The 27,518-nt window shown below is 45.2% G+C and overlaps 1 protein-coding gene across 4 annotated transcripts in view; it reads left to right on the top strand.

Moving 5' to 3' along the window:
- The window catches only part of BCAS1 (brain enriched myelin associated protein 1), a 35,965-nt gene extending 28,529 nt beyond the window's left edge, over nt 1-7,436 (top strand). For 3 of the 4 annotated variants that reach the window (XM_064391409.1, XM_064391410.1, XM_064391408.1), the window contains 2 exons: nt 2,423-2,671; nt 6,204-7,436. In XM_064391409.1, the coding sequence (XP_064247479.1) occupies nt 2,423-2,671; nt 6,204-6,278 (324 nt within the window). In that variant the 3' untranslated portion in view covers nt 6,279-7,436. The remainder of the gene's footprint in view (nt 1-2,422; nt 2,672-6,203) is intronic. The other variant, XR_010348371.1, reaches the window with a different exon arrangement.
- The last annotated feature ends 20,082 nt before the right edge of the window (nt 7,437-27,518 follow it).

Consider the following 27,518-nt stretch of genomic DNA (forward strand, 5'->3'; position numbering starts at 1 on the left):
AAACTAAATCTGCTGCTGACTTCTTCCTTTTTTGAGGATTTCTTTGGAAGAATTTCCTTAAATTATGCTGCAGTGTCTCTGGAATGCTGTGATTCTTCTCCCCTTCCCATCCCTGCCACTCTGCACCCTCCTGAAATTTCAGCACTGCTCCAAAGCCACAGAAATCCTGGGCTTAAAAATCAGCCTTGGCCCAAGGTCTCCTGTGAGATAACAGGGAAAATGCTGCCCATTTTTCTTTTTTATTTCAGTGGCACTGCTGGTGTTGAGGGAGGCAAAGCAAAGTGCCAGGAGCAGCTCCCCTTTGGAATAAGGAGCATTAACATCTTTCATTATTCATTGGCCTCACTCCGCATTTCCTGAGCTGCTCCCATCAATATCAAATCTGCCAATTTCCTGTCTTTCAAGGTTAATATGAAACACCTCAAAGAGATTATCTGATAGGGTTTGAATTGAGTATTTTTTGCCTGGGAAATGTATTATGGATATTTTTTAAAAAGTGTTTAGTCTGCCTGACATCAAAGGCCCCACCTGCTCTCAGCCATGGGGACGGTTCTGCTGTGGCTGCAGCGCTGTCTCAGGCACGTGTGGGGAGGAAAACTCTAATTTTACACCCACAGAGCAAAGCCACAGATTGCACAGAGTGTTTCTGAGGGTTCCAGGCTCCTCTGGCCCCTCTGAACTCGGCTGTGGCTGGGCTCAGTCCCAGAGCTGTGCTTGTTGATGGAATTTTTGAGGGTGGATTTTTGCAATTTCACCAGAGAATCCTTTCAAAGGTGAGCTGAGGCCAGTTCCAGTGAGAAGGGTCTTGGGAAGCAGCTCAGAGCTCCCAGAGTTCACTGAGAGCCAACTTTCCATTGGCTTTGTGCCCATCCTCGTGCTGGGAGAGCTCCTGCATCCCCTGGGCACGGCAGTGTCACTGCCCAGGTGAGGGGCACAGGTGGGCTGTGTGTGGTGTCAGCCCAGACCACAGCCCTGCTCTCCTCTGACCCCACTGAACCTGCCTGAAAAACTCCTAAATCTGCTGATCCCCTCCTTCACGTTCTCCTGCACAAAGACAAGCTCCTGGCTGGGTTTTTGAGTCTGAGAGCAGAGCAATCCAAGGGGTGAGGAAATATTTACCACATATATTAATCTCTGGAAAAAGAAACGCGTGTTTAGTGCAGGAGTTGAGTCTCCTGGTCAAGCCTGAATGTATTAAATGGGTTCTGTGATTTAAACACGGAACATTTTTAAGACTGGGCAATGAGAAAAGCTGAATTGAGTGAAAAAGGCAAAGCAGCAGGATGGTTGTCCCCTCTCATTCTTGTTTCCCCAAAATTAGACAGGCTTGAATGTTTTTTATTTTTAAACACAAGAGGTGTATTTGCATTCTGTTTCTCTCGAGTTTCTGCTTTCAGGGTTTTCTCTGAAATCATGATATCTAAAAATGTTTTTGTTTTGAATGAAAGCTAAGCCTGGCGTGTGAGCACATAACCCCAGGCCTTCAGAAGAACACCAAATATTTCAAGACTAATGGTAAAATTCCCAAAGCTGGAAAAATACACAGCATTAAGCTTGGGCCATGGCCTGAGGGCAGATGTGAGATTTCCAGCTTTTCAACATGGCAAATTTGTGCTGTTTTAATGATGGCAATAAATAAAGCCATATGGGTTTGGGGTTTGGTTTTTTTGCATTAAAAAAAAAAAAAAAAAGAAAATCCTATTTGCAAACAGATTTCTTGGCTAAAACACCCTCATTTACTGCTTTCTAAACAGTGACGATTCCATTGTCTGATCCTTTGTTTGCCAGATTTTATTTTCCTTGTGTGAACTTCAAATATATCCCGAACTTCTCTGAGTTCCAGAATCTTCCCCTTTACTCTAGACAGGTGCTTGGTGATTGTGATTTTTTGGAACATTTCCTGTCTCTTCTTTTGCACTTGTACATGAAATTTTCTATGCCATTCTGGCTTTCCACAGCCAACCCTGCGTTGATAATTTTTGGGTGGAGTGCTGCTCATTCATGGGGAATTTGTTTTCACCCTTTGCTTTATGGGGTCTTTTGATTTTTGTCCTCTCTCAGATCTTTTCCTTGCACTTTTTGGGTGCTTTCCCTGCTTGGGGTGCAGACTCTGGGGCTATTTCAGTGGGCAGTGTCTCTCAGTGATGTTCTCTGCCTCCTCAGGCAGCCCCAGCAGACACATCCATGAAGTTGTTCCAGGCAGGGATGGTTTGATCCCGCAGTCTTTGCTCAGGGAATTCCACCAGCTCCCTGAGCCAACACTGCAGGAGTTCATCCCAGCCTCTGGAAATGCAACCTGCTGGGCAGCAGGATTCCTCCTGCCAGGTGGCCTTTCATTTTTTTAATTATATTTTTTTCCCCTAACATATTTATCTATCTCCTTCTGAACTCTTTCTATTTCCCCTGTTTGAAACCTCTGCAGACTTTAAACGCCACGGAGAAGCCTCTTGCCCCACCTGAGAGCGACCCTGGGGGCCCAAGGAGCAAAGAGGGCTCCAAAGACAAGAAGTCCACGGTGGAGCTGGGCAAGCAGAAGGGCAGGGAGCAGCCAGAGCCCCGGGAGCAGCCAGCAGCTGACCCTGACTCCATCCACAACGGCGGGGACGCCAAGGAGCCCTCCTACAAGAAGACAGAGAAGAGGCAGTCCCTGGGAGGGTTTTTTAAAGGCCTCGTACGTTCATTTATCTTCCTATTTTTGCTCTTTTCCAGCTGGTTTAGGCACACAAGCTCTGATCCATGTGGGATTTGTGCTTCAATTTCACCAGCAGGACTTGGGCCAAAGAACAGCAAGGTTTTGGGAAAAGAAGGAAAATTCGGGCCTCGGGGTCTTGATTGAGGCAGGGATGGTTTGGTGGTTTGCTTTTGGGGTGCTGGTTGTGGCAGGGATGGTTTGGGGGTTTGCTTTTGGGGTGCTCACTGAGGCAGGGATGGTTTGGTGGTTTGCTTTTTGGGGTGCTGGTTGAGGCAGGAATGGTTGCCCAGGAGGAGCTGGAATTGTTGGCACAGCGCTGGTTTGGGGTTCATGCCTTGGCCATGGGGATGACTCAATGTTCCTACAAATGACAGGGTGGTCATTAAGGGAGAGTGGAGGTGGGGCTGGTTCACCTGAGGAACCTGCCTGACCCCTGGGGGTGCAGCTGGGACATCCCTGCCAAACAAAATCCCTGCCAAACAAAATCCCTGCAAGGTCAAAATCAAGGCAGGTGATCAAAATCAAAACTCCTTTATGGAGTTTAACAAGAGACACACATTTAGAATTCTTCCAGAAAGGGAGATCTGGAGGAAACACCTTCAAAATTCATGAAACACACCGAGAGAGGCAGGAGAGGTGGCTCAGATTGAAAGGGCAAGAAAAGTTTTTAGATCAAGGGAGGAGATTGTAAGAGCTAAAAAGCTAAAAAGACCACTTGAGGAATAAAACAGAATCAACGTAGAGGAAGTGGAGATGTTCTGTAGGATTTATTTTTTCAGTTTGCCTCAGTTTGGCTGTGCAGTCCCTTATCTTCTGCTGCAATTTTAGAGAGGGCTCCTGCAGCTTCCCTCTCCCATTAACTCAAAAAAAAAAAAGAAATTTTTGACAACAGTAAAGTTGATTTGGTCAGTTTATTGTGCTTCAAAGTGGCAGCAAACCACATAACAATGAGGTCTGTGTATGGGAAAACTCTCATGGAAAATTATTATGGATTAGTATTATTACCTCTCTTTGAATATCCTCAGGATTACCAAGAGCTAAGAAACTCATTCTGCAATGATAACAAAATAATCTCCTCATCTCCAAGGTGATCAGGAGGTGTAATCATTGATCTAAAGGTATTAGATCACACACACCAACCAGCATTGCATTTCAAGATAACAGCTCATTGTCTGGGAACAACTCAGCAGAGAAATTCAGCTTTTTGTTGACAAAAGGGGAGCAGGAGATGTTGAAGAGGGGATCCAGCAGCTCACCCAGCCTGTGCTCACCCAGCAACTCCTGTTCTGCATTTTAACACCACCCTCTCCTGGATCTGAGTCCCCTGGGAATGTCACAGTGCAGGAATGCAGATTAAACACTGCAGCTCCAGCCTCTGCTCCCAGCTGGGCTAAAAATGCTGGAATTTTGGCCAAAATGCTGAAATTTTGGCTAAAAATGCTGAAATTTTGGCTACAACTGGAGCCACTTCTGCAAGCAAACAGCATCAGTGCCCAGCTGCAGGGTTTGAGCACAGATAAGGTTGTTTCTATGGTAAAAGAGATTAATTTATAAGCTGTAGCAAATGTATTTAGGGAGTCTTTGAAAGATTAGATTAGAACGAAAAAGAAAGGGGAAAAAAAGATTAATAACATTGTTTCCTGAACTGGAATAACTCATAGTCCAGTTGTCAGGAGCTGGGAGTGCTCAGCATGTGGAAAGTATTCAGATTTTTTCTGATCAGAGTATGTGCTGCACTAACCCAGGCTTCTCCTGAGCAAAACCTGGGGGGAAAAATACTCCAGCACCAAGGTTTTGCTGTGTGTGCACTTTAAAATGCTCTGCCCAAGTGTTCCAAGCTCTCTGTCACAAAGCCATGAGCTGGTGGTACCTGAGCTCCTGAATCCCAGGGCAGAGCTGGAATCTGTCCCTTAAAGAAGGCAGAACAAAGCTCTTTCTTTCACTAGAAAGAAGGGCTTGGAAATTCCAGTTCAACAGGAATCATCAGCCAGTCTGATCTTCCTGCTTTAATCAGCAACCACCTTGAAAATTGGTGCAGCAGGAGACTGCAGTGAGCAAATAAGTGACCTCTGCAAAATGGGTGCTAAAAGAGGCAAAAATGGGGATTATCTCCAAGGAGAATCCTCCTCTCCTGTCTCCTCCCTCCACCCTTTCATAGGAAAAAAGGCAAATTGTATCATCTTATTCCCTGATCAGTTTAGAAGTGACTTCATCGTGCTCAGACAGGAGCTGAAGCTGGCAGACCCCACTACTCCTGTCGTGTGGGAAATCTTTACCTGATGTGGAGGTTTTTAGGGTTTCTGGGTAAATTTGGAATGAGTGGCTCACGTAGTATTGGTTGGTGGATAAATGATGGATTTTCTGCTACCTGTAAATGGCCAAACCTTTCATTCTGCTCTAGAGCATCCTCCAAACTCAACACCAGGGGAAGCAGAAGCGAAGCCGCTGCAGCCAGCTCAGCTCACAAGGCTACAATCAGCTTAGATTGGATTTTTCAGCCCATTGTGATTTTTGGCTGCCCTTTTTCATGCTTAGATCCTCCAAGGTGAAACCTTAAAGGAAGATCAGTGAGGTGGAGCCTTATCAGTGTACAAACCTTGCTGGTTTTACTTCCCTGAAGGGGATGAAGAAGTCGAGACCTTTCACTCTCCATGAGTAACACAGAATCCTCCTCAAGTGGTGACTCAGGTTTCCAGGAAGGGACAATTCACACATTATTCTGCCAGGTTCCTATCCTAGGGAAAGCACAGAGGCACCTTTAGCTTTGTCATGTTGGATTTTCTGCTTAGCAAGGCGTGATTTGGGTACCGACACCTCACAGTGGTAACACTGACCTCAAACACTGATTGTGGGTCCGTTTTGCTGAAGTTTTGGCAGCTTCAAGGGCAGCAAAATTAGGTCAGGCACCTTAAACCAGAGCCAAGCTTTTATCAGTTAGTGAAAAATGTAGTTGGTATAGTTAGAGCTATACATTTCCTTCATCTAAGCTGGATTAGTGTCTTGGAGTGGTTCCAAACCCAGAATTATGTTTGCAGTGTAAAAAAAGCTTTATCACTCGAACATTGTCGAATACCTGTCATGCATAAAAGTATTTAATGTTCCTTTAACCTAGAGCAGAGCAGGGCTGGCTATAATACACCATTCATCATGCCTGAAGGACTCCTAGCAGGGCTGCAGTGAAGCGTTTAGGGCAGGGAAATGGTAGAGAAAGTTATGCCAGAACTCCAATACTACAGACACACAGCAGCCTGGCTCTGCTAGGTGAGCCCAGTTCAATTGTTTCCATGCCAATTGAGACAATTCTATTAAAATAACCCCCACATTTAGGCAGGAACTTTGAGTGGTTCTCACGATGCAGATGGTGCTCGTATATTTGTGCATATTAAATGAAGAAAAGCAGTGAGGTTAAATCAGTGGGAAATATCTGGCAGCAAAAGTCTAGGATACAATTCCAGACTGGACCATTCAGAAATACTTGGAACTTTCTAAAGGTGTCTCTTTTTTTCCACAGGGCTCCAAAAGGATGTCGGATGCAGAAGTGCAGACAGATCCCGTGTCCATCCTCCCTGCTGGGAAATCCAAGTAGTGCCAGCTGCTGGAGGGAGGCTCAGCAGCTCTCTGGGAGCTCCAGAAATGACTCCTTTTTGGCAGCAGAAATGACTCCTTTTCCTTCCCACGGCTGTCACAAACACCTGAGGCTGAAGCAAACACAGGGTACCTCTGCAGGATTTGTCATTTTTCGGGTTGTCATGGCAGGGTTTGTCATTTTGGAGGTTGTCTTTGCAGGGTTTGTCATTTTTCGGGTTGTCATTGCAGGGTTTGTCATTCTGGAGGTTGTCTTTGCAGGGTTTGTCATTCTGGAGGTTGTCTTTGCAGGGTTTGTCATTTTGGAGGTTGTCTTTGCAGGGTTTGTTCCTCACCTGTAGAAAGCAGCTCTGAGATCCCATGAGATGTGTTGAAGGTAAGGTGCTGTGGGTGGTTTGAAGTGTGCAGAGGGCGAGTCAGGTCCGAGGCTGGCAGAGAATTCAATAAATGGCAGGAAAAGCACGCAGGTGACAGAGGAGGGCAGCGAGGCACGGGCAGAGAATCCTCTGCTTCAGAGAGCTTGAAAGCAGCCAGGAAAACACAAATCCCCTGGAGAAATGTTCTGCTGCAGGGTAACAACAGCCGAGTCACTTCTGGTGGGGTTTCGACAGAGCTGGAGTGAGAGCTGAGCCCTTCAGCCCGGCAGAACCCGTGCTGACCGAGTCCTGCTTCCTGATGGTTATTAATGTAAATTAAAACGCTAAAATGCAAAGCTTGCCGTGATTGGGGCAGCTCCTCTCTCGGCCGGGCGGGTGGGATAACAAATTAAAATCTATTTAAGGTTCTAATAGGACACAAGAGGGCAGCCACGTCCCCTAACGCCGGGCTGTGCCTGCCAGCCCGGAATTAATGTTCCTTAGATCTTAGGAAACTTAGTTGTTCACCCTGATGTTTGTTTATATCCATACTTGTAATTAATCCTAATAAAAAACCAAAATCAAAGCTGCCCAGGCAGCTCTCTGCTTCACAAGACTCCTGTAATAACTGTAGTTAATAAATTTTACAGAAAATTAAGATTTCTGTTCGTTCAATCCTAGCCTGTACAGGGAACCAGGGGCCTGACGCTGTAATCCACACTGATCTAAATGATGCAATACTGTATATTTTGACATCCTTATCTTTAAATAAACTAATACTTATCCTTTGAAACAAAAAATCAGCTGCTGTTTCAATTTTCAAACGAAGTTTGTTATTTACATCCCCATGGCCTGATGATTGATTAGCATAAAATCACAGAGGGGTTTGGGTGGGAAGGGACATTAAAGCCCATCCAGTGCCCCCCTGCCATGGCAGGGACACCTCCCACTGTCCCTGTGCCCAGCCTGGCCTTGGGCACTGCCAGGGATCCAGGGGCAGCCCCAGCTGCTCTGGGAATTCCATCCCAGGCAGGAATTCCTCCCCAGTATCCCACCTAAACCTATTCTGTGTCAGTGTGAGGCCATTCCCTGTGTGCTGTCCCTCCATCCCCTGGAAATCCTCTCTCTCCATCTTTGCTGCAGCTCCTTCAGGCAGTGGAAGGAAGAAAAACTTCTCTTTTCCAGGCTGCAAATACAAAATATATATCTATTTCTATATTATGGACTGTGTAGACATTAATTAATATTCTATTTTGGCTAGAGCAGCTCCCAGGAATCGGGGCTGCTGTGCCCTGACCCCATCCCTTGGCAAAGGGGCTGATTTGAGGAGTCAGGAAACGCTTTTGGCAGAGAAACAAGCACCAGGGGTGGCTGTGGGTGCCCTCCATGGCACGGGGCTCTCCCTGCAGGCAAAATAAAACCCCTCTGAGAGCTGGCACGGGCTCCTGGCAGAAGCTGCCTGGTTTTGCTTGATTCCTCTTCTTGTTTTGTTTAATTCCTCCCCTGATTTTGTTTGATTCTTCCTCTGATTTTGTTTGATTCCTCCCCTGATTTTGTTTGATTCCTCCCCTGATTTTGTTTGATTCTTCCTCTGATTTTTTTGATTCCTCCCCCAACTTTGTTTGATTCCTCCCCTGGTTTTGTTTGATTCCTCCCCTGGTTTTGTTCGATTCCTCCCCTGATTTTGTTCGATTCCTCCCCCGATTTTGTTCGATTCCTCCCCTGGTTTTGCTCGATTCCTCCCCTGGTTTTGCTCGATCCCTCCTGCCAGCAGCAGCTTTGCAGAAGCCCCTCAGCCTGCCCATAACGCTGCCACACGTGGAACCCAGAGGAAGAACGGTCTTAGGAGCAGCATCCCCAGCTCAGGGAGTTTCCGCATTCCTCGCGGATATAAGGAACATTAAATGCAGCTTTCATGTCCAGGAAAGCTTAACAAGTCATTTGGAAATCAAAGCTTTGGAAGGGCTGCAGCCCAGGACAAAGGAGAAGAGCAGCCAAGGCCAGACATTGCATTTAGAGCCCTGGCTCTGGTTTTGTGCTTTGGAGCACAACTGGAGCAGGTCACACTGCTCCAGGGTCTCAGGGTGCGTTTCAGAGGGGCATTTTGGAAGGGTTTGAAGCATCTGATAAATATAAAAGGGAATGGATCAAAACTGCAGGATTTTGTGCAAGAAATGCTGGCTTACAGCACACAGGGGTTGATTTGCCCCTCAGGCGGAGCAGGTTCCCAGCAGGGTTCTCTGTGTCCATCCCAGGAACTGAGCTCAGCTCCCACTCTGTATTCCCAGGAGGGCTCAGAGCCATGAACTCCTCCCTGCTGAGCATGCCAGACCCATCCACCCTCAGAGCAGGGAATCTGAGCAGGATCTTGCCCCTTGCAGGTTTGAGGTCCTTCATTCAGGAGCTGAGTCTGCTCACACTGAGCCAGGCCCTGGTTCAGGGGTTGTGTTTCACAGCTCTGCACCCAGAACATGTTTTAAGAGCCCCTGGATACCTTTTGGGATGGAAATCTTCTTTAAAGCCACTCATGGAACAAAATCCATGGGTTTCTGCGTGGAAGGATGGAGGTAAACACAGAGGGGTGGTGGCTGTGGGACAGAGCCACGGGAGGCTGGAGGGGATGGCTCTGGATTCGTGCAGTCACACAGTCCGAGAGCAGCAGTGAGAAATCTGGATTTGTTAGAGACTCCACCTCTTCTGGATAACACACCCCGGGCCTTACTGGCAATTTCAGCAGCTCAGCAGTTCTGAGAACACAAAAACAGGAAATTCTGCAGCAGCCCTGACGAGGCTGAAGATGCTTACGAATTCCTTAAAGAGGTGTCATTTTCTGGAAACAAATTATCAAGAGCCTCAAAGAAGAAGAATAAACCTCTTATCAGCACTCTTTGCTTTGACTTCATCATTTCCTATTAAATCTGTCACCTGCTGAAGGGCAGAGGAAAGAACCTCCTGCACAGGAAGCACCAGAGATTTGACTTTAAACCGGAAAGGGACAAAGTCCAAATTCCTCCTTTATCACATCCCAGGGTGAGCAGGTGATGCAGGGCCCAGCAGTGCCCCTTCACCTGCCTGTGCACACAGCGAGGGCCTTTGCTTTATTCTGGTCACAGTCCTTTATTCTGCTCACAATCTTTCATTGTGCTCACAGGGCACAGGGGTGATAAGGACAGACCCTCACCCATGGCATCCAAAACACAATCAGAGTTTTGCAGCCTCATCTCTGTGCATCACTTTCAGGATGTTTGTGATTACTTCATTGGAGTTGGTTGGAAAACAGAAGGGAAGTGGGGATTAAGCTGCAGAGGTTTCACTTTATTTTGCTGTCAGCAGTTTTGAGTCCGTTAGAGAAATAGATTCTGAGCTGGTACGGGCTGAAATTTTATTACTTTGCTAAATGAATCTGAAGTAGCCCAGAATGTTGGGATTCCATCATCACAGGAAGCTTTTGAGCCCTGGCAGTGGCTGCCATGAGTGCAGGAAAAGAATTGCTTGTGAAAAATTTGCTTGTAAAATTGAGCAGAAACAATATTTTTTCCATATTTTTAAAAATTTTAAAATTTTTTTTTAACCAGTGCTTCACATACTGAAAAGACACATAATTATCAAATGCCCTGTTCAGGAATCCTTCATCAAATTCAAGATCAGGGCTAGATAACTTTATTACTCCCTGTTCATTGCCAAAAAATGCTCTATCAACATTCCCAACCCAGCCACAGAGCAGAACCAGTCTTAGACATTCTAGAAAAAATTCTCTTTACCCCAAGAACCCAGGGCTGGGCCACACCAGAGGGATTTTGCTGCTTCCAGCAGTGAGTGGAGCAGCCCTGCAGAGACACAACCACACAAATTTCATCCCAGCGAGACTAAATCCATGCAAAGCCTTTTACTGCCATTGTGACTACACTCGAAAATAATTTTTTGGCTCTCTTCTCCTAATTTGTTGCCTCCACACAGTCCTACCACAGTAAAACTGGCGAGTAAAAATCAGATGTTGCCTCAATCTGCTGAGGGGGTCTGCAGGTGCCACGGGCACAGAAGGGGTTAAGCTGCCCTGGGGTCAGCCCAGTTGGGTTCATCTGGGAGGTGATGGAAGGTTTAATGCCCTGAAAGGGATGGGGAGGCAGGCAGAGCTCCAGGAGCTGCAGGAGGAAGGGCTGGCTTTTCCCAGGAGCGGCTGAGAGCTGTGCCCAGCCAGCTTTGTGGGTTTTGGTGCCTTGCAGCCTTTTTGTGGCTTCCCAATGAGACAGCAGTGCCCGAGGAGGTTTTGTGGTTCTAACTTTATCTGGAGTTTGTGGGGTGGCTCTCCTGTGGTTTGAGAGGATTCCCCTGGATTTTGTGGGATGGTTCCCCCATGGTTTGGGCTGATTCCTCTGCAGTTTGTGGGGTGGTTCCCCTGGGCTGATTCCCCTGGATTTTGTGGGATGGTTCCCCCATGGTTTCGGCTGATTCCTCTGCAGTTTGTGGGGTGGTTCCCCTGGGCTGATTCCCCTGGATTTTGTGGGGTGATTCCCTCGTGGTTTGTGGGGTGATTCTCTTGGATTTTGTGGGGTGGATCCCCCGTAGTTTGGGGTGATTCCCTCATGGTTTGGGCTGATTCTCCTGGATTTTGTGGGGAGGTTTTCTCATGGTTTGGGGTGATTCCCCCATGGTTTGTGGGGTGGTTCCCCTGCGCTGATTCCCCTGGATTTCGTGGGGTGATTCCCTTGGATTTTGTGGGGTGGATCCCCCATGGTTTGGGCTGATTCCCCTGGATTTTGCAGGGTGATTCCCTTAGGCTGATTCCCCCATGGTTTGGGATGGTTTCCCTGGATTTTGTGGGGAGGTTCCCCCGTGGTTTGGGCTGATTTTCCTGGATTTTGTGGGGTGGTTCCCCATGCTTTTTCTGTGGGGTGGTTCCCCCATGGTTTGGGATGGTTTCCCTGGATTTTGTGGGGTGGTTCCCCCTGTTTTGTCTGTGGGGTGGCTCCCCTGGCAGTGCCGTGCAGCTCCTTGGCTCCATCCCCACCAAACCCCACTGTTTGGGAAGCTCTGCCCACCTGTGCCCCAGCACATCCCTCTGCTCTCCCACCTTTCTGCTGGAACCCAAAATGTGCCCTTGGCCACCTCATTCAACCCTGAGAGCATAAATAACTCTGACCTCCTTAAACAGCTATTTAAAGGTGAATGGCAATGCTAAAATGTGAATTTAGTGGAGCCTGGGAGCACAGGGGAACATTTATCACAGAAATAACAAGTTTTTAAAGTTGCCTTTCCCTGTAAAAAATGCTGGGAAGGAGGGGATGTGACACTAAAGCTTCTGAGAGACCCAAACAGAGCTGGTATTGAGAGTTTTGATGTGAAAAAATGATGGATTTTGGTGTATTAGCATCAGAAAAGCTTTCTTGGTGAAGGAAATTGTGAAATGCTCTTCCCTGGGTTGATCTTGGAGGGAAATTGTTTCTGTTTTATTCATTCTCAACAAACAAAATTTTCATCATCATTTAAGTTTGTAAGTGCCTTGATTAGTGCAGATTTTGAGAAATGGTGTAAAAGGAACCTGAACTCCAGCATCAGAAAAGTTTTCTTGGTGAAGGAAATTGTGAAATGTTCTTCCATGGGTTCATCTTGGTGGGGGATTTTTTCTGTTTTATTCATTCTCAACAAACAAAATACTCAGCATCACTTGAGTTTGTAACTTGATTAGTGTAGAGATTGAGAAATGGTGTAAAAGGATCCTGAATTCTGCCTTCAGAGCACTCGGGGCTGTGGCAAGGTGAGGGTTAAGGGAAATCTCCTTTTCTCCCCGGCGCTGTGTGTCAGTCACAGCGCTGACCTGCAGTGATGTAACATAATATGGACACGAGGCTTTTACCAAACGTCACTTTGAAACAAAGCATGTGCTTTTAGGGAAAGTTGTTTGTTTTAACTGAGCCCAAAATGAAGCATTCATCATCTTGTCTCCTGTACAGCACATTGTTCTAGCCTGGAAAAAACTGAAACTGAACCATATGCTGAAAGGGGAAGAATTCTGAAAAATTTCCTCACTTTCCACCCAGTCTGTGCCTCGTTTTTTGAGCTTCAAGGGCAGGAAAAATGGGAAAAAATGTAATTGCTGTAGACAGGGTAAAGATGGTAGCTGCTATTCCCAGTCCTTTAGAGAGTAGGTGCTTTCAGGAACTTGGAAACAAACATTGCACTAAAATTACTGCTGGTTACTGGCAGAATTGCTTGTAAATGTCTGTATTGGAGGCTGGAAATAGAACTCAGGGGTTTGCAGAACGTGTTCCTCAGGCTTGTTGTTCACAGATGTAGCTTTGTTCTTAGGGCACACGGCTGCCAAGAATTTCCTAAGCAACTACTGATTATGCAGACTTCAAATTTGGGGGGTTCTGCTCGTCATTTCTCCAAGAACCGAAGGTTTTATAAATGCTGATTCGGTGGCTGTGAGATGTGGTGGAGGTCACTCCAAACTGGCATTGTCAGCTCGTTTTCAACTTCTCCTTTACTCTGAATTTACTCCTAATTGACTCTTCATGAGATTGAACTGTTGGTTCCTGCAAAAGGTGAAAAATATCATGTTAGTTTGGAAGTGGATTGGGAAGTTTGGGGACAAATCACTGTTTTTATGGAATATTGTCTATTTTTAATTTATTGCTGGACTCCACATATCAACCACATTTATCTAAGTCATTTTTTATATCTGACTTCCTAACACATTTAGGATCTCTGCCCTGCCGAGGGGAGAACACAAAGTGCTCCTGAAAGATCTCAGTTTGCAATCTAATTAGTTTTAACTAATGTAGCAGCCTAGATCTTATCACCAAGAGCCATCTCAGATATTTGAAGTGAGATTTTTATTCCAGTTGTTAGCTTGAATTTAGATTTTGCTGTTAACTGTCTGTAGAAAAAAAAATAATTAAAATTAACCATCAGTTTTTGTGAGTTAATGCAGCGTTGAGTTCAGATCAGGCACTCCAGGAGGAGAATGCTTTATTCTTCCCACATTTATTTGCACTTCTGGGATGTCTTTGGGGTTTTTACACTCGAGGCAGAGATGCAGAGCACACACAATGAGAGAGCTCCATCCACGGTTTAATTTCCCTTTTCCCAGTGTTTGTTACCCTGAGCTGTTTCTGCACAGGCTTTGGTACCACAGACTGCCCCGTGGCCATTCAGGTGAGACATGGCCACACTCAGGCAAGACAGGCTTTTCTTTATTTTATTTATGGTTTATTTCTTTCTTTATTATGTTTTTACATATTAATATATTTTATATTATCTTTATTATTAATTTTTATTTTAATTTAATTTTTTTACTTTTTTAAAAATTTTATTTTAAATTTTAAATTTTATTTTATTTTTAATTTTATTTTAATTTTTAAATTTTATTTCAATTTTTTTAAATTTTATTTTAATTTTTAAATTTTTTTTTTAATTTTAATTTTTTTTCTTGCCATAGCCCTGCTGTTGGCGCTGCAGTTAATCTCTAGTAATGTTAGTTTGGTTAAAGTTTTATGAAGGCAGTTGAGAGCATCCTGTGGATTCCCGGGCTCGGTAAAATCTCACTCCTAGATGCTGCTTTCTAACAGGGCAGGAGTGAGTTGTTGTGTGCCTGAAACAGATTTTCCATGAAGTGCTGTGTCAGTGCGAGCACACACACACACCCTGGCATTCCTGGGACCTCGGGGCTCCATTCCCACAAACACGGATGATGGAATTCCTTCCAGGACCAGATTCGTGTGGCAATGCCACTGCTACACAGCTCAGCTTTAAAATAACATCAAGTGCTAAATAATCCAAAAGGTTTCTTCTTCCTTGCTTCCACCACTCATTTTTCCAATGAGAAACTGAAAATGTGATTTTTTATTTAATGTAAAAAAAATACAGTGATCTTCTAACATTGATATTGCATCAAAAAGTTTTATTATCTCCCTTCCCCACCCCTGAACCAGTTTCTTCACCCTGCCTGGCCCTGCTCTCACACAGAAAAATGATCTTTGCCATGTTCTTTGCCATGTTCTTTGTCGTGTTCTGGGTTTTGCCCTGCTGGGTTTTCTCCCGTCCCCGTCCCTGCCTCCGTTCCTTTGGATGTTTTCTCTCCTCCCTTCCCCTGCTCAGCCCCGTCTCTCGCCAGTGCCAGCAGAGGGCACTTGGATTTAATTTCTGCCATGGTTCAGCCCCTATAAAACTGTTCAGCAGTAGCACTTAGAGGTTTTTGGGGATTTTTTTTTTCCCTGAGAAACCTCAAACAAGCCTATAATCCCAGTTTAGGAACCTGGATCCCAAACCCCAAACAAACCCATCATCCCAGTTTAGGGTCCCAAACAAGCCCATAATCCCAGTTTAGAGTCCCAAACAAGCCTATAATCCCAGTTTAGGATCCTGGATCCCAAACCCCAAACAAACCCATAATCCCAGTTTAGGATCTAGGATCCCAAACAAACCCATCATCCCAGTTTAGGGTCCCAAACAAGCCCATCATCCCAGTTTGGGATCTAGGATTCCACATAAACCCATCATCCCAGTTTAGGATCCCAGATCCCAAACAAACCCATAATCCCAGTTTAGGATCCCAAACAAGCCCATAACCCCAGTTTAGGATCCCAAACAAGCCCATAACCCCAGTTTAGGATCCCAAACAAGCCCATAATCCCAGTTTAGGATCCCAAACAAGCCCATAATCCCAGTTTAGGAATCCCAAACAAGCCATTAATCCCATTTTAGGATCCTGGATCCCAAAGCCCAAACAAAGCCATAATCCCAATTTCGGGTCCCAAACAAACCCATCATCCCAGTTTAGGATTCTACATAAACCCATCATCCCAGTTTAGGATCTAGGATCCCAAACAAGCCCATAATCCTGGTTTAGGATCCCAAACAAGACCCTAAACCCACTTTAGGATCCTGGATCACAAACCCATAACCCCAGTTTAGGATCTAGGATCCCAAACAAGCCCATAATCCTGGTTTAGGATCCCAAACAAGCCCATAATCCCAGTTTGGGGTCCCAAGCAAGCCCATAATCCCAGTTTAGGGTCCCAAACAAGCCCCTAGCCCCAGTTTAGGGTCCCGGATCCCACCTGGAGCCCGGGAGGAGCTGGGGGGCCCTGCAGGGCTCCCCACCATGCAGGATTCCAGCCCCTCTGCTCCCAAGGAGGATTTCTCTCCTCTGGGGGAGCATAACGAGCAGCTCCTCCGAGATGTTTTCGGAGCAATTCCTGCCCAGCTCTGGGTAAATAAACTCCTGCAGCCTCAGCAAAACCAGGCTTTACCCCAGCCCAGCTCAGCCCTCCTGAACTCCCCTGCTCGTCTCTGTCTGTCCTTTTGGGGTGTTTTGGTGTTTTCCAGGATTTGCAGCTCAGGCTGGAGATCTCTGCTCGGGTTTCCTGCTGTCCTGCCCTCCCTGATGCAGAATAAAGCCATGCCCCTGCTCGGTTTGATCCCAGCTCCTGGCCCTGGGAGCTCCTGCCTGGCACTGCTGGGGCCTCTCTGGGCTTTCCTTTGGTGCCTTGGTTGGGATCCCAGGGTTAAAAGTTGATGTGGGGCAAACAAAAGCCAAGGAGTGCCGGGGAAGGGTCATGATAAAGGGAAATGAGAGACTGAGCCTTGCAAAAACTGATGTGCTTAGGGCAAGAATAACGCAGCTAAAACTAAAAATGTGATTGCACAGTGCGATGAGAATGCTAAGCAAGCACCACAGAAGTGCCTTAAATTAAAAAAGAAAGAGGACAAATGAGAATAAGTGCTTGATGTATATTGAAATATATATTCCCTGCTCCATTCTCCCTTTGTCTTTCAAATGCAGAAGAAACAAAAAGCTCAGGAGAGACTCGGCCATGCCATAACACGGAAGTGACTTTTTGTGAATGTGGCATTGTTCTTGTCTTGGAGTCCCCTTCAGAGTGAAATTCAAACAGTGCTGCTGAGGAGGAGCCCAGGCTGTGGCAGAGGGGAAGCTGCTCACCTGAGAGCCTCACGGCAGGGCTGGGGGAAAGGCTGCAGCTGGCTGAGAGCAGAAGCTCAGGGAGCAGCCAGCACTGCCCCAGCCCCAGAGCTGAACCCTGGCAACAGCGTGGGGTGCTCTGTGTCCAGGCCAGCAGTGTATTTATTTGTGATTTCATGTGATTCCCAGGCCATACGTGTATTTATTTGTGATTTCATGTGATTTCCAGGCCATACATGTATTTATTTGTGATTTCATGTGATTTCCAGGCCATAAGTGTATTTATTTGTGATTTCATGTGATTTCCAGGGCATACATGTATTTATTTGTGATTTCACGTGATTTGCAAACCATAAGTGTATTTATTTGTGATTTCATGTGATTTGCAGACCATACATATATTTATTTGTAATTTCATGTGATTTCCAGGCCATAAGTGTATTCATTTGTGATTTCATGTGATTTCCAGGCCATACATGTATTTATTTGTGATTTCATGTGATTTCCAGGCCATAAGTGTATTTATTTGTGATTTCATGTGATTTGCAGACCATACCTGTATTTATTTGTGATTTCATGTGATTTCCAGGCCATACATGTATTTATATGTGATTTCATGTGATTTCCAGGCCATAAGTGTATTTATTTGTGATTTCCAGGCCATACATGTATTTATTTGTGATTTCATGTGATTTCCAGGCCATAAGTGTATTTATTTGTGATTTGCAGGCCATGGGAATGGGGCTGCTGGGGGGCCGGCAGGGGTGCAGCAGGGACAGCTGCTTGGGATTCCATGTGATTTACTGACCATACTCATGTTTATTTGGGATTTCATGTGATTTCCAGTCCATAAGTGTATTTATTTGTGATTTCCAGGGCATACATGTGTTTATCTGGGATTTCATGTGATTCCCAGGCCATACATAAGTGTGTTTATTTGTGATTTCATGTGATTTCCAGGGCATACATGTATTTATTTGTGATTTACAGACCATACATGTATTTATTTGTGATTTGCAGGCCATAAGTACATTTATTTGTGATTTACAGACTATACATGTGTTTATTTGGGATTTCATGCGATTCCCAGGCCATAATTGTATTTATTTGGGATTTCATGTGATTTACAGACCATAAGTGTATTTATTTGTGATTTCCAGGCCATATATATATTTATTTGGGGTTTCATGTGATTTCCAGGCCATAAGTGCATTTATTTGTGATTTCCAGGCCATACACATATTTATTTCCACTGGTACAGTCAGGTGCGTGCTTTCAGCTCAGGGCTGCTCTGAGGGAGCCAGAGCTGCCTGCCTGTGGCTGTAATTAATGAGGTGCTGGGGCAATCAGCTGCCTGAGGAAAGCAGGGGTGCAGCCACGGCTGAGCTGTAAATGTGGGGTACAGCTGGGAGCCTTGAGCTATTAATGTGGGGTACACTGGGGTAACTGGGAGCCTTGAGTTGTTAATGTGGGGTAAACTGGGGAAACTGGGAGCCATGAGTTATTAGTGAGGGGAACACTGGGGTAACTGGGAGCCTTGGGCTATTACTGTGGGGATAACTGGGCTAACTGGGAGCCTTGAGTTGTTAATGAGGAGTACACTGGGATAACTAGGAGCCTTAAGTCATTAATGTGGGGAAAACTGGGGTCCTTGAGTTATTAATTTGGGGTACACTGGAAGCCTTGAGTCATTAATTTGGGGTACACTGGGATAACTGGAAGCCTTGGGTTATTAATGAGGGGTAACTGGGATCCTTGGGTTATTAATGTGAGGATAACTGGGGTAACTGGGAGCCTTGGGTTATTAATGTGAGGATAACTGGGGTAACTGGGAGCCATGAGTTGTTAATTTGGGGTACACTGGGGTAACTGGGAGCCTTACCTTGCTGTCTGTAACCTCAGCAGAATAACTTTCATGCAATCAGTAGCTTTTAAAAAGAAGGTTTTTTCCCCTTCAGGCTGCTCTGGACCAAAGTCTTGCTAGTCCCCCCCTAAAGTGCAGCTGAGGAATCATTTTCCTCATTATTTTCACTGCAGGCTCACCTGGGTTTAAAAGCACACTCTGCATTGGCAGTTTTGTGCTTCCAGCACGAAGCAGAACTTTTACTCTCCCACGTCCACCATAAAGTGGAGAAGGAATTTCGTTCTGAAGTGGTTTTTGCCCAGCAGTTCACAGGTCAGGGCTGTGGCTTTGGAGGCTCTCTGAGATTTCCTGAGACACTGAAATGGTGAAATGCTTCTCCACCTAATTTCTATTTCAGTTTATTCATGGAAAATGTGTGTTTGGAGCTGGCCCCCAGAGGTGAGGGTGTTCCTACTCTGCTGGTACAGTGGCAGCGTCCTGGGTCAGGCAGAGATGAGGCAGGGATCCTGATCAAATTTTGAGTAAATGAGGCAAATCTGCAGGTTCTTCACTGCTTCTGACAGGCACAGAGATTTCTCTGCTCAGAGATTTCTCTGCTGATAAGAACAGATATTCAGGCCTGTTGGCTGAAACAATTAGCAATTTACCCTTTAATCACAATTTACCTAAAAGAAAATATATTATAAGGGGCAGATACTTAAATAAAACCCTAATTTTAGGGGGAAACTCTGAATTTAATTTGAGGTTCTTGTGCTTACAGCTGGTGTGTTTTCACCTCTGGGTAATTTGGTTTATATTTCTGACTCTCCACGAATTTAAATCATGTGATGGACAAAGGCCATGTTACCAGAGCCAGAATGATTTTTATTTACATTTTTTAACTCAGTCTAGAAGGAAAAGAAGGAAAATAATTAAACAGTTGGCCTAGTAAAGAGCATTGCATGTGCTGTGCCGTGGCCTGCCCTAGGAAAGGTGGGATGAGCTGCTTGGTTTGGGTTTGGAATGAGCAGACTGGGCTGAGTCGAATGAGTGACCCAAATCTGAATTGCAAGAGGCTCAAAACTTTGTTCTTCTTCACTTAAAATCTCACCCAGTGTGTCTCACTTTAGCATTTAATACTTAAATGAGTTTGACTTAGACACTGAGTGGTTTAGATGAAAAATAGAATTTTGTGGAGTAAGACAAGATAAAGCACTTAGAATTGAGCACAGCCATCATGAATAATCTAATTTAACCCTTTTTTCTTTTCAAATCGCCTGATTCAAAGCGATTTTTTCACAAGGACTTCTCAGATAATTGGTGCAATCAAAGCCTGTCCTGTGATTTTTCCGTGGATGCTCCAGAGCAGCCTCACATTGTTCAGTTTTCTGTCACATGAGCGGCCACAAGTCACAGTCTGTTATTTCTGTTTCCTGTTTGATGACAGAAATAAGAGATTTGCAGGTCTTGTGTACTATCTGATCTATTATGCAAATAAGCCCCAGCTCCTGAGAACTGACCCAAGAGCACTTTCCCTGCAGATTCTTCCACCAAAATCCAGTTTTCCTTCCGGAGCTCCTGCTGGAGCTGCTTTTCCTCGGTGTGCTGGAGATCAGACATGCACAAACCTTCCTTCCTTGTATTTCTGCACCTTTGCTTTGAAGCCCCATCAGGGCAGTGGTTTATTTGATTTATTATTTTTATTCCATGTACCACGGGCCAGTTTCCTTTGTCTCCCTGAGCAGCAGCAGTTTGAGGAGTCCACGGAAAGCAGCTCCATGTACATTTGGGGGTGTTTTGCCACTGAATTCACACACCAGTGTGGAACCATGGAATGGGTTGGGTTGGGAGGGACCTGGAAGATCTTCTCACCCTCCCTGCCATGGCAGGGACACCTCCCAGTGCCCCAGGTGATCCAGCCTAGCCTTGGGCACTGCCAGGGATCCAGGGATCCTCAGCTGCTCTGGGAATTCCATCCCAGCCCTCCCCACCCTCCCAGGAAGGGCTCCAGCAGAGCTTGGGTGCAGAATTCCGGCTGGGCCATTCCAGCTGCTCAGGGAGCTGCTGCTGCAGAGCCCCAGGAACATCTCATTCCAAACTTCTCTCACGGGGCCCTGCCAGGGCTGTCCACCAGAAATTGAGCTGAAATGAGACAAAAGTGCCACAAGTGGGTGATGGCTGAGGGAGGGATTCATCCCCTGGAGCTGCCAGAACCCAGCTTTTAATGAGCTCAGCCACAGCATTTACCATCCCCTGAAATTAAAGTGAAAGAGCAGAGACCACGCTGAAAAGGAAGGGCACTAAACTAATTCAGTGCCAGCTCATAAAAGACATTTTTATAAAGGATTTTCAGCAAAAAGCCAATGTTCAAGCAAGACCTCTGACCAAGCTGGCCTTGCTGATCCCTGCCCACTTTCAGGTGCCTCTGGAAATTCAGGGGGTGGGGGAGACACAAAGCAAAACCCAGCATGGAGAAGAACCCAAAATGCCCAGCACACTCTGCTTGGAGCCCAGCAGCAGGAACAGGGACAGGGTGCTCTGTGCCACCCTTCAAGGGCTGCTCTGGAGCCCCAGAGTGGGTAACTCACCCCAGGAAGGCAGGAGCTGACTGCGGGTAAATGCTTTGTGAAATCACACCACTGTGACCAGAATTCTGCTCAGGACAAACCCACAAAGTTTGACAAGGTTACATTAAAGCAAATTTCAGCAATAAAACCCCCATGGTATTTGGTTTTGTCTAACTTTTTTTTTTTTCAGTTTAGACTACAATGCTATCAATTCTAGAAAGAAAAGCAGAGTTTTCAAGTCTAGGTATGTGAGACTTTTTTAACATTTGGAATAGATCCAGTATTTCAGTATCTTAATCCAAAGTCAAACTTTCTGCAGAACTGCAGTTTTATTTTTGTGGTTTAGGTGTATCTGGGAAGTGGGGAGAACAAACTGAATTTTGTTGTATTTGAGTTAGAACAAAATACAAACCCTTAAAACTGCAGTGCCTGAAATAAATACATCTGACTAGGCTGGATTTATGCAACATAAATATAACAAAACAGTGCCAGCAAACTCTGATTTTGTGCCATAAAGACAGACTTGGTGTCAATCAGCACATGCCTCGGTTCGTGTTCATTCAATATCCTGGTTTTGTATAGCATTTTTAAACAGACTGTAGGTACAATTTTAAAATTTTGGTTTTAAATTTTAAATGAGAGAAGTGAGGAAAATGGTCCGCTTGGTCCCCTGTCATTTCAGGATTCTTCTGTGCTCTGAACCCGTGAGATTATTTACATGTAAAAATCAACTCCTAGAAAAGATTTATTTAAATATTCTGCTGGAATATCTCCCTTTTGGAGGGAGTTTTGCTCCAGGGTCAGGGCGTGCAGAAGCAGAAATCCAGAGTGGATTTCCCAGGGCATTTCTGCAGGTCGGGATCAAAGCTGATCTGGTGAGATCCCTGTCTGAGGAGGTGTGCTGGGTGCTGTTTTCTGTGTCCCTCCCTCTCTGGGGTGTCTCGGCTGTGCTTTGAGGGCAGAAGGAGCTGGCAGCGCCTCCCTCCTCTCCTGGAGCCGTGTAGGGAACCTTTGCTCTCAGCCAGCCTTGCTTCATGTTGTGCCAGTCTCTGGAGCTGACACACACCAAATATTTTAGGTTGTTGTCATATCCTCCCTTAGTCATAATTTGGTCAAATCGCTCATTCAACCTTTATCTTGTTGTCTTCTTTTTGCCTTTTTAATAGATTAATTTACTTTCTATTCCCTGAATTAGCAATAGAGCCCTGTAAGCAGATGGGCATAAAGGGGGAGAAGGAGGAATTCTAAAAATCAAATTGAGTTCATATAGAAATATTAAAGTATTTTAAATTGAAAGTATTAAGACTAGGGGTTTAAATTCTGTCTAAAGATTGCAACAGTTGTGCAAATTAATCCTGGTGGGGTTTTTTTGTGTGATTTTGTTTGTTAAAAACCACCAACCAAACAATCCTCTCCCCGCCACTCCAGAGCTCCTGAATGGTTCTAAAATTACTCAGTGCCTTGAGTTAATTTTTGTCCCGGGCTCTCTGATGGTGATTTAATTTGAGCACACCTGTGATTTATGGGAGACAATAAATTTCCCCTTCAAACAAAAGCCTGGCTTTGGGAGAGGAGCTGGGGCTGGCAGAGGAGGGGGCAGATGATGCTGGGGACTGATAGCCAGAGATTATCCAGAGGTGAAAACACATCAGTTATGATCCATTATATCATATATGTAAAATATAAATAATATATATAATATATACAATATATAAAATATAATATATAAAATATAATATATAAAATATAATATATAATATGTATAATATGTATAATTATAATATAATATATAATATATAAAATATAATATATAATATATAATGTATAATATATAATGTATAATACATACAATTATAGTATAGTATAATATGCAATATATAATATATTATATATAATTATTATGTAGTATATAATGTATAATATATATTATATTATATATTATATATTATATATTATATATTATATATTATATTATGTATGTAATATGTAATATATATTATATAGATAATATATAGTATATATAAAATATATTTTATATATATTATATATCAGTTATTATCAGCTCTAAGCACAAGGACCTCAAATTAAATTGAGGATATTTTCCTGAATTTCCTGGGATTTTAGCCGCTGTCGGGATGGTTTTGCGGCACTGCCCTGCATTCCCCCGTGGAACACCAAGTGTCGGGGGCAGTTTGGGGTTTCCTGTCTCTGGGAGTTGTTCAGCAGCTGATCACTCCAGAAATAGCCGGGAATAGGAAATTCCTGCCGCAGGGAGAGGCAAGACCCGAGTGAGGGAGATGGAGCTGCTGGAGGTGTTTGCTGTCACCCTGCGGGGTTTGGGCTCGCTGGGAGGGATGCAGGTCCTGCTCTCCATCACATGCCCAGCAACAACAACAACAACAAAAAAAAAAAAAAAAAAAAAAAAAAAAAAAAAAAAAAAAATTATATGTTATATTTATATTTTATATATTTTATATTTATATAAAATTTATTTATTTATATTTATATTAAAATATAAATTTATTAATTTATATTTTAAAATATAAATATGTTATTATTTTTATTTATATTTTATTATTATATATTATTAAATTATATTTATTTATATTTCTATATATTTATATGTTTTTATATATGCATTCTTATATTTATATATATTTTTATATATATATAACCACCAAAAAGTCCCCCCAAAAAACCCCAAAAATCTGCCTTTCCTCCCCCCTCGCCGCCTCTGTTTCCAACACCCAGTTGTCCATTACAGACTGGGGAAATGCTGCTTTCCAGGGGGATGCGAGAGGCAAACTTTACAGGCTGGGGGAGGGGAGCAACAACAAAGCATTTATTCTTCCCTTCCCCTCCCCCAGGAGAGGGAGGAAGCAGAGGAGTGGTGGCAGAAGTAGGAAGAAGAAAGGAATTAAAAAGTAAAGACAACTTGAAAGTGGCGTAAGGAAAGGAATTTAAAGGGGAACTGTACGATTTTAGCAAGAGGAGACAATGAGAGACAATTTAGCCAGCCAGTGACTTTAATTTAATTAAATTGAATTGAATTGAATTGAATTTGCTGAGCGCTGTCCTGCTGACAGCAGCTGGGTTTCCATTGATCCCCAGCAAGGTGTGGCGCGAGGTTTGGGATCCAGAGATGGTTTGTGTAACATCCCTGCTGCTCTCACACACACACGGCAGAGTTTCACCGCAGCTTTCACAACCTTTAGTGGGTGTGAGCTGATTGCAGGAGCAGAGCAGCCTCCTTTGTGTGCTGGGGCTGGGGATTAGCCCAGCCACCTGTTACTAAAACATGAAACTCGCAGCAAACATCCCCAACCTCCCAGGGGCACCTCGGGGGAAGGATGGAGGAACGGTTTCTGCCAGGGAACAAAACTTCTGGTTTTCAGACTCTTCCCCGGCTGTCCCCAGGTGCCAGCTCTGCCTTTCTGTGATTTTTGCACCCTGCCCTGGTGCACACAAGTGTGGGGACACACGGGCACACTCTCTGCTGCCCGGCCCCTCCCTGGCTGCTCTGTCCGAGCACATTTGTGCTGCTCGGGCTGCTGTAAGCCAAGTTTCCTTTCCACACCTGAAATCACGTGTGTTCCAGTTGTGGGTGTAAGGGCAGCTCAGGAAAAATATCCATTATATTGACCAGTTCTGACCTGGGGCAGAACCTCTCCTGATTTTCCTGATCTTTCCTGATTTTCCTCTTAAATCCTGGTTTTAAACACAGAGCTCTTGTTTCATTTGGTTGTCATTACTCCTGAGTACAGCTGCCTTGAAAAGTTTGCAATTCACAAGGTTTCCTTTTCCTTTTTTTTTGCTCACTTCCAGCTTGCTTTGGGTCCCGGGAAGATGAAGATTTTTAATTTGGGATGAAGATTTTTCATTTGGCTGCAGAGCAGCCCCGCAGCCCTCCAGGAATATTGACAAGGACAGCAGGGAAAAGGCAGGAGCTGGAGTGGCCCAGCAGCTGCCCTGGGCTGGACCTGCCCCAGCCCCGGTGCCTGCTCGTCAAACCCAGGATGTTTTAAATAACACATCCCAGGCCTGGCCAGTTGGGGCTGCCCAACAAAACCTGGCTTTGTCAGAAACTCTCTGCCCAGCTTCACTTTTGGTAACGTGCTCCATCTGCCCCAAGAGAGCGAAATCCTCTTTCAGGGGCAGGGAGTGTGTGAATAACTGATAATGCACGCCCAAAGTTCTCCCACTGGGAGCAGCAATAATCCATGAACGTGTCCCTGAATTAGATCTGCAACCACCATTCAGTTTTGAATGGAATCAAACCTGCTTCTCCCATATCTGTGTTTGGGCCTGAATTTCTGTTCTGGGAGCTCTCAAAGCAGAGGCTCAGTGAGAGCACCAAAACCAGGAGGGTTCCTCATTCCTGGCTCCTCCCTGCAGGGCAGAACACCTCGTTTTTCACCTGTACCTGCATACCAGCCTGTTTACTAGCTGTAGGAGACCGGTTGTAGAGCCTTTGTACCTGGGCTTAGCAGCTGTAACAAGAGCTGGGGGTGTGTGGAAGCTCAGCCTCCTCTTCCTCATTCCCTGGCAAAGCTGTGCCAGGACACACTTGGCAGCACGGAGCTGTCCCTGCCTCAGGATGGCTTTTTCCCATTTCCTCAACAGCGAGGTTTGGGGTTAAAAGAGGAAATAAAAATGTGCAGCTATTCCTATCTGAAAAGCAGACCTTAGCTCCCGGTGGTTCTTTTCCTTTCAAAACGCGAGCAAGATTAAAAATAAAGAAGTGTCAGTGTGCTAATGTTTCAGTTTCTAATCAGTTCACAAATGGCAGGAAATTAACTGGCTTTTCATGAACATCTGTTCCACTTCTGGCTTGAAAGGTTGGAGGCAAATGCTATCTGTCAAATCTCATAGTGAGAATCAGCAATAAATACACTTTTCATTTCCCACCCCCATTTCTCCATTAGCCATTCAAAACAGGTCATTGTAGCCAAATGCAGGTTTCTTTTCCTCCTGTGTTTTTTGGGGGGTGGTTGGTGGTGGAGGGGATGAGGAGCTGCCTCAGAATAAGGATCAGGAAGAAGCTGGTGATTGCAGCCCTGCAGTGCTCTACACCTGCTGGATGTGTACAACACTTACCCTGAGTTCTTCCCAGGTGAAATGTGCTTTTCTTGAACATTTCACAAGGGCTTGGGAAGCGGAATCACTTTTTCCTGGTATTATTTATCTTTGAGTGACTTGGGGAACTGAAGGTCTTGTTGCTGCAGCAACAGTCTCTATGGGGATGTCACATCCAAGTGACTTTATTTAATCACCTTTCCATGCCTTGTGTGCCCAGCTTCTGCAGGCTCCCCAGGACAGGTGCAACTCACTTTGTGCTGTTTATTTTCTCCAGGTTCTGGGGAATTAAAGAATGTCCAGCCCCTCTGGGAGTGGCTTTGTCCCCCCGAGAGACTTTGCTGCCACACTGGGACTGCAATGCTGGCACATTGTGCTCTTTTCTGTGCTGGGTGCTGTCCCCTCCTTTCAAAACTGGACAAATATCCCAGTTTTCCTGCCCACTGCTATGAGGGAATAGCAGTGGTAAGCAATTGCCAAGGCCAGATTATCTGGAGTTTGTGACAGCTGTGCTCTTCTTGGTTCCCTGCACACACAGGGCTTGAATCCTTGGCTGAAGAGACTTTGGGATATCTCCATTAAACTCTTGTAACAGCTGATTATTCCTGAAATTGGTTTCAGTAGCAATTCAAAGAAAAGCTGCTCTGGAGAGCAGAGCTGAGCAAAACCTTAAGCAATGCACAGACCACTGGGTTTTGAGCAATCCAGAGCTGAAATAGAGAATGACAGCGCCCATAATGCAACAAATGGCCTAAAAAGCCCCAAAAGCTTCCCAGATTCCCTCGTGGGGTCCAGAGAGGAGAACGTTAATCAGGCCAGACAGAGGAATCTGCAACCAAACAGGTTTGGCCATTACACAAGAACAGCAGGCAAACATGAAACTGGAGGAAAAGATCTTTATCAACCCCTCGCATGCAAAACCATACAGGGGAAACTCGGAGTGTTCTGGGCACTGATCAGCTGCAGAGGGAGGTGGGACCTCGTTTTCTCTCCTTCCTGGCAGCAAATCCCTGCTCCCACCCAGCAGAAGTTCCCCTGCTTTCCTGCCCAGCATCAGCTCTGCTCTTCCCACCAGTCTGGATGCTTGAATTGGAAAAGGATTGGGGCTTTATGGGGCAGACAGGCTCAAAGGGCTTCAGAAATGTGAATTTCTCCTAAGTGGAATGATGAGGTTTTGGAACAACTGGTGCACGCTGTCTTTAATCACAGGATGAAGCTGCTGCTGGTCTGCAGAGCTCAGGCAGGGGCACCAGGCTGGTTTGGGGTCTCAGCTGAGCTCCTGCAGAGCTCAGGCAGGGGCACCAGGCTGGTTTGGGGTCTCAGGGTGCTCTGAACTCCTGCAGAGCTCAGGCAGGGGCACCAGGCTGGTTTGGGGTCTCAGGGTGCTCTGAACTCCTGCAGAGCTCAGGCAGGGGCACCAGGCTGGTTTGGGGTCTCAGGGTGCTCTGAACTCCTGCAGAGCTCAGGCAGGGGC

Source organism: Passer domesticus, chromosome 16 (assembly GCF_036417665.1).
Source record: "Passer domesticus isolate bPasDom1 chromosome 16, bPasDom1.hap1, whole genome shotgun sequence".
Lineage (NCBI taxonomy): Eukaryota > Metazoa > Chordata > Aves > Passeriformes > Passeridae > Passer > Passer domesticus.